The following is a 10,032-nucleotide window of genomic DNA, read 5'->3' as shown; positions in this document are numbered from 1 at the left end:
AAATACTGTACTTTATCCAAAATTATTTACTATGAAGATTGTGATTGGCATTTGCGCTCAGCCGGAATGACTATGCAAACATAATCCTACATTGTCCACCCACAGTCAGCCACTCCACCGTTCCAACAACCATCCATCACAATTTGCGACTTCATTTTTATACCACCGTGCGTTTTCTCTCACCCCGCTTTCATCCACTTCACATATTGATGCGTATCTTATAAGCGTCCCTGCCAGCACGACAAAGCTACAGATCGGTGCAGATTAAACAGCCAGGTCTGCCCTACCTTGTTACGTATCGCTTTAGTCGTGCATAGTTGTTGTTTTGAATTCCATCTTTTATTTACTCAGTGCAGCCAAGTAGTTTTAACAGAATGATGCCTGGTACTCAGTTGTGACTGAATGCATGATGCATCCAGTACATATAATTGTTTCTCATTTAGTAGCACGGTTGGTACTTGTTGAATATTTTAAATACTGTAAATGTGATCATGCATTATTTTGTACTTTTTTCACAGGTAATGGCAACAATGGACTCGGTTTTTTAAGGACATTACTTTTAAGTGAAGATGGAAAATTACAACACACCATGTTGAAGGATGTTGTTATCACTTAAGAAGGAAGACATTGTTGATATACATAGAAAAAACACATTCTATCATCCGGCACTAACTAGTTTCATTTTAGTGACGGACACTAGCAGCTGCTTTGTTAATTGAATGAGATCGTGATGGTTCAAGTCGAAAGTATTTGGTGCTTCTCAACTGATTTACCAAAGTTCCAAGCAAGATGTCCTTCACGTACGTCATTCTTCAAAACAGCCTTGGGCTTCTCCAGGGAAGGTTAATACATCATTAGTGTGCCTCGTTGAAGTTACGCACATCTTGCCCACGCAAAAAACCTTTAACACGCCTCGCGTCTAAGATATGTCTTTTTTGCTTCACAGAGCATTTTAAATGACTTGCTAATTGTTACATAGTTATCACCCAGTAGGTCAGTTTATCCTCAGGGCTATTTGTTCCAGTGTTCTTATATTGAGCAACGCGATAAAAAAAAACACAATTTCATTGCATTTTTTGAACACTACGAGACCGAGCACAGCCTTTGTGAGTTCCAAAGTGCGCGAGAGCCTACCTCGTCGTAAACTGGAAGTGATTGCAACGCTGCACGCGATGGAGGCGGGCAAGATAGCCGGGTTGTACGACCTGGAGAAGACGCTGGGACGCGGGCACTTTGCCGTCGTGAAGTTGGCACGCCACGTTTTCACGGGCGAGAAGGTGGCCGTGAAGGTCATCGACAAGAGCAAGTTGGACCCCATGGCCACCAGCCACCTCTTCCAGGTGAGTCTACAGCACTCCACGCAACGTGTCACAAGCCTTGTGATCGAGCCCTTTCTTTGGAGGCCAAGTTGGTGGATCTTGGTGCAGACATTATTCTGTGTGTATAACATCCACTTTTAAAGTGCCTTCTCCCAACTACGCTAATCTCATCAGCTCGCCGATGTGTTTTCGGGTTGTACCGGCATGATATTCAACATTTTCTCCCAAGTGCTGAGGAGAGCCTGTGGAGGAACCTCAAAGGAAGCTCCCGGGCACGTTGAGCGAAACGCATCGGAGAGCTATACAGCACAGCTGTGAAACCCTACGGCAGCAGTATCTCAGCCTCTGATCTCTATCCTCTTGAGGAAAGACCATTTCCCCAAAACTTTAGGCTGTTATGGATTTTTCTGTTAGAAGGCAATGTTTAATGATGAATGTCCCCAGTTATTTTTAATTGTGCTTCACCCACCTGCAACACTACATTGTGGCAATTGGATTGCAGTATAGAAAGCAGGTGTTGAACTTATTTATATGGTTAATTGAGTATTGTCCCATTTACACGTGTCTGTTTTCTATGGGTATTCCCTATTCAAGCCAGAATGCAATATTTCAAGTGACTTAACCAAACATCATATTACGGGCCTTCTCCAAAAAACACCCACACAGAAAACATTTGAATACTCTGAAGTTTTCTTGAATGAGCAGACTGTTATTACTGTTATCATAACCATACCCTTTGTAGGCATAAAGGTACTTTAGGTATGCATAATTGTAGGTGTCTGTATACACCTCTGGCATGGAAACTCCGCCATCTGCTCATGACTTATGTTGCCAAAACTCACGGTCGTGTTTTGTGCCTTTGTCCCACACTAAACATTGTAATATTCTATCATCGTTGCACCAAAGGAACGTGCATGCCTCTGATTTAGATTCACTCCACGTGTGCTTAAGCTGATGACCACGTCACCCAATTCACCAAATCTCATAAGCTCAACAGGTTGGAGTCGGCAGAGGTAAATGCAGCAAAATCCATTTGGTAGTGTACTACATTCCAATGTCTACGCGTCCTGCCTTCATAAACACATATTGGCCATCGTGGTGAAATATGGTCATATATCCCACATGACTGACATGGACGGCGTGGGGGAGGCTGTTATCCAGCAATGGATTAATAAAAAGGCTGTTTTTATATATATGCTTAAGGGTATAGTAAAACATTTAATGTGATAAGTGGATTGGGTAGTCGCTTTGGGCTTAGGAGTATTCAGACATGTACATCTTTTCATATTTCTGTCCCTATGGGCAGATGGAGCTTGTATTTCAGATGTCTATGAAAATTGTAGTCGTACATTTACAACATAGCAAACTGACGACATTCAGTACATTTGGAAATAATTTCTAAAAATTAAGTCCGCTTGTCAATGAAAGGAATTTGCAAAACAAGAACATCTGGTTGAGGTTGATTAGGACACCCATTGACTGCGGGCAACCTAACGAGTTTGGTTGGCTAATGGTCGTGGTGATGATTTGATACATGGCCACAGATGGTGCGTGAATCTCATTCGTATTGACGTGTACGTTAAAGTTTTGTTCCGACACCCACCCGCGTTGGCACATGGAACACATTGTCCCCTCCGACCCATACCCCTCTGTTTGAAAGCACAACATGTGCCAGAAAATTATGAAATGTGTTGCTGCAAAAATGTGAAGCTGAAATAATTCGGAACACAAGGATAATATGTGAAATGCAGTGGAAGTACTTTTATTACCTCTAGATGAGTAATGGTGATGCTTTTTTTTCTCTCCAAATGTGACTGATTTTATAACAATGGGCCTGCCTAGTTTGGATACTTACAATAACATCCTTTGGAATTTTTTTTTATAACCATAAGAGGCATGCAGGGTGTGGCGTGGTGACAGTGATTAGCACACTGTACTCTGACCCATGTTTGATTCCCATCCACGGCTAACAGCAGTGCAAATGAAATCGGAAACCGGTCTTACACCAATCTGAATTAACCAGTGTGGTGAAGTTATGATTAAACAACACCGATGACCCACACGGCAAGGGGTTTTCTTCAATTGAGAATTAGTAAAACGCTGAAAATTATTATAATAAAAGATATGCACAACCCTGTAGTTTTGTTAATTATATTATATACATGTATTATATGTAAAAATTTAGGCTGCCGTATTTAGCATTTGTTTGGCACATCGTACCAAAGTCACTTTTAAGGAAGTTTCTAAATGTAATTAAAAGTTGGTTCACACTGCCAAAATACACACTCCCACACACCAAAACAATATGAATGACTACTGCACTTGTTTGTGTGTGTGTCTGCATATTTATTTATTTGCTTAAAACTCTAATTTCATTCATTAAGGTCATGAAACTCTGCTCCTATTTTAACATGAATTATCCCAGCTCTTGACAGACATCAGATTTCAGTAGTGGTTAGAATCCATGGCATTAACTGAGGGGCACCTCCTGCAAAGTAAACATTTGGATCATTTAATGTTGTGCAAACAGCTAACAATTACATGTCTTTTTAAGACCCGAATTGGAACATTTTCGGAGATTCATAATTCTAGGGTTAGGCTACATAATGATCCGACTAAATTGGTGTTGGAAGACCGTCCGTCCTGAATTGTTTATTAAACGCTACAATAATTACCAGCCTTGCTTGCTGAGAAAAAAATGGTCTGGGCTGGCACTTGATGCGTTTGCCAAGCTGCCAGGAGATGATATTTGGCCAATAATTTAAAAGACATAATGAATACAATTTAGGATTCTTCTTCTTACGCTAATCTGAGCTGCGTCTATTTGACAATTCCAATGGTTCACAAATACATTTGATCACCTTGTATATTTTTTGTGAATTAATTTGTGGACCGTGGCTCTATGGGTCCACGATTCCAACAGGGTGGTAAAAGGGTGCGTTTGCGCAATACGGTCAAGTCGATTCTACGCGGCATCGTCTGTCTGGACAAAATCCCAGTGGCATTTTCGCATGGAGCTACTTGATGCATTTTTTCAGTTGTACAGTGTGGCTGGAATTGGAATAATGGATGTGGAATTGAAATAGCGGTGAAATACTGTAGTCGTGTTTTCAGCGGAATTATGTAAGGATGCCTGCGGAGTTTTGGCACCAAAGAACCACATCCTAATCGCTGTAATAAATAAATGACTTGGACTGAAGTTGCAGGGTGGCTTGGGGATGACCATGTCAAAGTACTGAGCCCTCCACTGCCGAGAGCCTGGGTTTGAATCCAGTTGGCCACCCATGATTTAAAGCTAGGTTCGATTGTCTCAACGTGGTCACTTTTGACGGCACCAAAAAATATCATAATTTCACCTCCTAACATGATTCCCATAGAATGTGGAATATATTTAAAAGATAACATTGGTAGAAGAAATGGAGATGGAATGAGCCAGAATTACCTTTTTTCTGTAGCTTATTAGCCCCCACCCCCATGCTGTATTCATAAGGGATCCCCAGAACATTCTTAATGGTGGCTCGTTTTGGTGATAAATGTTCACTGTGCCTCGTGCCACCCTCCCAAGTTGGCCGGTGCGAGCCACAGTCCTTATTTGGCTGCTTTGAAAGCCATTGGAATCTTTTTTTTAAGTCAACATATTGGAGGGGATCGGTGTGAGCTTCGTGCACTTGACGTATGTGCACCGACTTGTCCGGTTTTACCTGATATCCTCTAGCGATAACAATTGTTGTATTCGGCATCGATGCTTGTGGAATGCACAGCCATATTTGAAATTACATATTTCATGAGCAGAGTTGGGAGATGCCGTAAAAGCTTTCGGTTTAAATTGAGCTAACTGGTGCATTACAATTTCAATGTTTATTTCACTTCCATTTTACTGATTGCTATAATATTTTTAAATCTACAGAAATGGCCATTAAGTGCTTTTTCAGTAAAATATCGTAATTTGCTCGTGTGTTTGCACTACGTTTTTTTTATATTAAGAAATTCTATTGGAATATATTTATTTCATTAAAATATAATTCATAAAAGGTTTCTGTGCCTTTTTACCGAGTCCAATTGTATATTCCAAAGCCAAAAATGAGTAAATGTATAAATAAATATTGCAGTGGTACATGGAAAAAAGAATCTGCAAATTTGTATATATGGATGTTATTTATCTTATGCATCACGTGGTGCAGTGTACACAAGACACCCCTATGAAAGCTTAAGGTCAACAGTGCTTTGCTATAAAGATCCTTGACCCAACAGTAACCGCATTTTAATGGCTATTTTAAAAACATCTGTCTCTTCAAGAGTACTTTAGTGTGTGATGTTGAGTCATAGAGAAACCTCCATTCTTTAGATTTGTTTTTTAGAATAGGCAGATCCGATGTTGTTTTTTAACATCTAAGGATCATGCATTTAAAAGCCTCTGACAAAACCACTTGGAATGTGCCCGATCTTGTCAGGTCTCGGACGCTTTTGGCAGCTTTGAGCCTGGATAGTGCTTGGATGTGTGACCACCATGTACATACAGGTGTTTGTGGGGACTTCTAAGATACGCGGTGGGCAGTAGAGGAAAGTTTAACTCATTCACTGTTGTAGTGTATTTCTCTACTTCAGTATATACGTGCCCCACCTTCACCAACCTGCACTGACCATCATGGTGAGGTATGGTCAATAGCCCTCATAAATTGCACGGGCATGGGGGTGGCCCTCATTCAGCAGTAGATAAAAAGAAGGGTTGTAGACATCCAGTTAATTGTTTACATAATGGCATGTGTCCCCTTAATATTTTTAAATATATGCCGCATAAATAAGGGATAAAGTACAGTGTGCCGCTGTTACACTCCCAAGCTAGCTTGTGTTATCCACTGCCATACATCTGGTGTGGCTAATAAATAAATAATGCGTACATTTTCCATGCTCTTTACGCTAAATGCAAAGATCAAAAGACACGGGCATTACAGATAAACTTCCTCGTTTTAAATAAGAAAAGCGCATTTAGATATGCCACGGAAAAATTAACTTAACCTAATATTTACATTCATGCTCGGTTGTATTTTGATGAATGTGTGTAATTGATAAAGGGCTGGTATTTGTTTCTCCTCTTAAGAAGTTGATGTTTGATGAAAAGGGTTAGGGCAACTTGCAGATCAAGTAATTTATCATCATTTGTGTAAAAACATGGAACTGTTTGTAAGTTAACATTTGATGCTCATGCGGTACTTCTCACCAATTTGTATCTGGCTTCGACACACACTCTTTGGGCCATTAAATCGCACAAATAGTAGCAGCTGAATAAATGAATGAGCTGTGCATATGTACCGGTCGCGGTTGCTTTAGATGCAAACTATTAGCAACTGGGACCTCAGCCTCGTGCCAGCTGTGGTTGCCATTTAGGAAGCAAGGCAAATCTCATTAGCTCACTCAACAAAGAGAGTAGAGGTATGCCTGTCATGCCAATTGCAAAGCTCTGTGGATCTTTTTAAGGTTGTCACCGCACAAATGTCCTCTTGCTGTCGCGTGCTTTAACGTGATTAATAGTGAAGATAATTGTGTCGATGCGATTGGTTGCTTGAGCTGGCTATGATTTTTTTGGGTTCTAGGGGTTTTTGACGTGAAGTTAAAGTCCAGATACGTCGGCTCTCTGGTAGTGTGTGCTTTAAAAACATTACTTGCGACACACTATGCTGGTGTGATGCTGTATTGAGAACATTGTCGTCATTCCTTTAAGGTTTAGGCTCTTGTGTGAGTTGGTGATCTATCAATTTGACACCCACTATCTCCCAGGTGGTAAGAATTACAAGAGCAAAGGTTGACAGATCAGCACCTGGGGCTCCCTTATATGCACTAGTAACGATTAAGCCACACTCTTTTTAGAAGAATAATGCCCTTTATTTATGTAGGAAAGGCTCACCAAGACTCAAACGCCATTTCAGGAGGCTCCTACGTTGGGATTTTTGACCAATCCAATAATGGTTGATTAACATGTGGGAAGAAACTAGCACACAGAGAAAACCCAACAAACAAGGGGATAACACTCCAAGGCTTCACACTCATTTATTCTTTAACCTTTTGATTTCGTGCCATCTCCTGGCCACATTGCAGCCTAAACCATGGTCAACCCTGTTTAACATCGGAGATTCCACGAGATTGGGTACATTTGTGGTGATTTAACTGTTGTTGTTGCAAAAAGTTGCGTTTGTTTGCAGATCGGTTGCTTAAGCGGCCGTCCTGGGCGTCACCGACTCGCCTGACCCCCCGCACTTGCGTGCTTATTTGAGCAGGAGGTCAGGTGCATGAAACTCGTCCAACATCCCAACGTGGTGAGGCTGTACGAGGTCATCGACACTCAGACCAAACTCTACCTCATCCTGGAGCTGGCCGACGGCGGGGACCTCTACGACTACATCATGCGGCACGAAGGCGGCCTGCAGGAAGAGCTTGCCAAGACGTACTTTGCCCAGGTACGCGCCCCGTTTTCAGCGCCCCAATACCCCGTGAACATTTGCCTTCGCTTCACTGACGCTCGCGGCCGGGAATGTGCACGTTGCCGACGGGTCGTGCGACAAGGTGCAAAAAATAATTGAGCACTGACCTACATACACCGCAGAGCTTGTTGTGATACCCCAGCTGCGCACATTATTTCCCCATCTGGCTAAAAGCTTTGGTCCCTCTTTATGCATTTCCTCCCATATTCTCATTCATTCTCATTCGTTTCATTATTTTATTATTTTCACTTTTCATTCATTTCTCATTCCTATTGCCAAGATTCCCTCGGGGAACTGGAGTCTCTCTGCGTACCTACTTGAAAATGCCTGGCAAATGGATTGAAAGACTTGTGTAGAGTCTTGCTCTGTGTAGCATCGAGGAGCTTACTCAAGGTTCTGCATGACATGTTAAGTTACGTGCTACGGAGTTATCTTGCAAACATTCATTTTATTTGAAGATACAATGAGGCCAGCTCAATAAATAGTGCTCCACAATTGCGCTGCGCACTGCACATGAGTGTATGAAATTTACAATAGATAGGCTTAACACACCTCATTGGAGGAAGAATGTACTTCTGCAGTGAAATCAGCACTTTGTGTAGGATACACTCACTCTTTCACCGCTATAACAAGTATGAATGCAACAGATGATCCATTAAAATGTATTAAAATGCTTATGAAGCAAACATCAAAATGTGCATGTAAGAATCAATTATTTCAATTTCACATTTTTGTATGTGCTTTGTTCATGGCAACACTGTAGCCATTATGGATTCTACATATACCCATGGTGAAAAAAAATATGTATTTGTAAATCTAAGCATGGTAATGCAATACGATCTAGATTTTTATAGCATCTGTGTATGTATGTTGAACTTCGCACCGTATATAGCCATCCGTGCTAATATACAACCACATCTCAAGACTCCGCAAAAAGAGCGGACATATATTGATTTCATATAGACAGTCAATCCTATACAGAGGGAAAAAATGGTAAGGGCCTTGAGCTTGGACTTGAAATGCTGAATAGGATCAGGGAGATGACTGCATGGATAGAATATGGAAGGAAGTTCCAGACCATGCAGACAGTAGAAGAGAATGAGTGACCTCAAGGAGTGACTGGGGCTTTGACAGAATGCTTTTGTTGCTGCAGTTAAGAGAGAGTGTGGAAGGGAGTAGAGTGAGATGAGCGGGTAGAGGTAACCACAGGTGATTCCATGGAGAACCATGAATACTGCAAGTACAGTAAAACCTCGTTATTTTGGTATTTGATCATTCGTGATTGGGGATAATTCGACACGGCTGCGCTTTGGGCATGTATATACAGCATTAGTAATTTGCCATGAGCTGAATTTCCGTACCGAATGGTCCAATTTTTCAGCATGCACGTGGAGCGACGACCAAAACAATGGCTCAGTCTAGAAGCGGCGCGCGTGGTTGGCGTTAGCGCAGACCGGTCGCTTTGGACTTTACCTTGTTTATGCACTGTGCAAACCACCCCTCTCAGAAATGTCGTCTACACCTACGTCGAGAAGTAATAGAAAGGGACTGCAGCATAAATCCCTTAGTCTGCGAGACACATCCAAACTTTCGGATAGAATTGATGCAGGTGTGTCGATGTGTATGGTGTGTGAAGAGTTTGGAAAACAAATTTTGATTTATATTTTTTTTATATTGTGGCAGGAGGCACTGGGGAGTACCATTGTACATAATGCATCTAGGCCAGAGCTCCATATGTATCGATTGGAGTATTGCGACGACGTGGTCTATGGATTTCTGGTGTGAAACCTGCAAAGCGGCATCTCGACGCTTCACGAACCCACGGAGAGAAGAAAATCGCTAAAACATAATTCCGGCTGTGTACGTGTGTGTGTGTGTGTTAGGTGGTCCACGCCATCTCCTACTGCCACACGCTGCATGTGGTGCACAGGGACCTGAAGCCAGAGAACGTGGTGTTTTTCAAGGAGCAAGGGGTGGTCAAGCTCACCGACTTCGGCTTCAGCAACCGCTTCCAGCCAGGCACCAAGCTGGCGACAAGCTGCGGTTCGCTCGCCTACTCGGCACCCGAGATCCTGCTGGGCGACGAGTACGACGCGCCCGCCGTGGGTACGTTCCTCGTTGTACAGCGCGTCGCTTTGTGTTCGGCAGAGGGCTCGTGATCTTTCAGCTTCAGGGTAAAATGAATGGCACTTGCCAGAATAATGTTGCGCTTTTTTTTTCTGGAGTGTTTACTCCAT

At 42.2% G+C, this 10,032-nt stretch overlaps 1 protein-coding gene across 1 annotated transcript in view; it reads left to right on the top strand.

Annotated features, from left to right (window-relative positions):
• The first annotated feature begins 1,172 nt into the window (after positions 1-1,172).
• snrkb (SNF related kinase b) overlaps positions 1,173-10,032 on the top strand; it is a 53,622-nt gene continuing 44,762 nt past the window's right edge. Inside the window, exons 1-3 of the mRNA XM_042340409.1 lie at positions 1,173-1,340; positions 7,592-7,771; positions 9,679-9,901. Of these exons, the coding sequence (XP_042196343.1) occupies positions 1,173-1,340; positions 7,592-7,771; positions 9,679-9,901 (571 nt within the window). The remainder of the gene's footprint in view (positions 1,341-7,591; positions 7,772-9,678; positions 9,902-10,032) is intronic.

This window comes from Callorhinchus milii, unplaced genomic scaffold, assembly GCF_018977255.1.
Source record: "Callorhinchus milii isolate IMCB2004 unplaced genomic scaffold, IMCB_Cmil_1.0 Scaffold14, whole genome shotgun sequence".
Classification (NCBI taxonomy): Eukaryota; Metazoa; Chordata; class Chondrichthyes; order Chimaeriformes; family Callorhinchidae; genus Callorhinchus; species Callorhinchus milii.
Note: the sequence above shows the minus strand (reverse complement) of the source record. Positions and strands in the feature narration are given on the sequence as shown.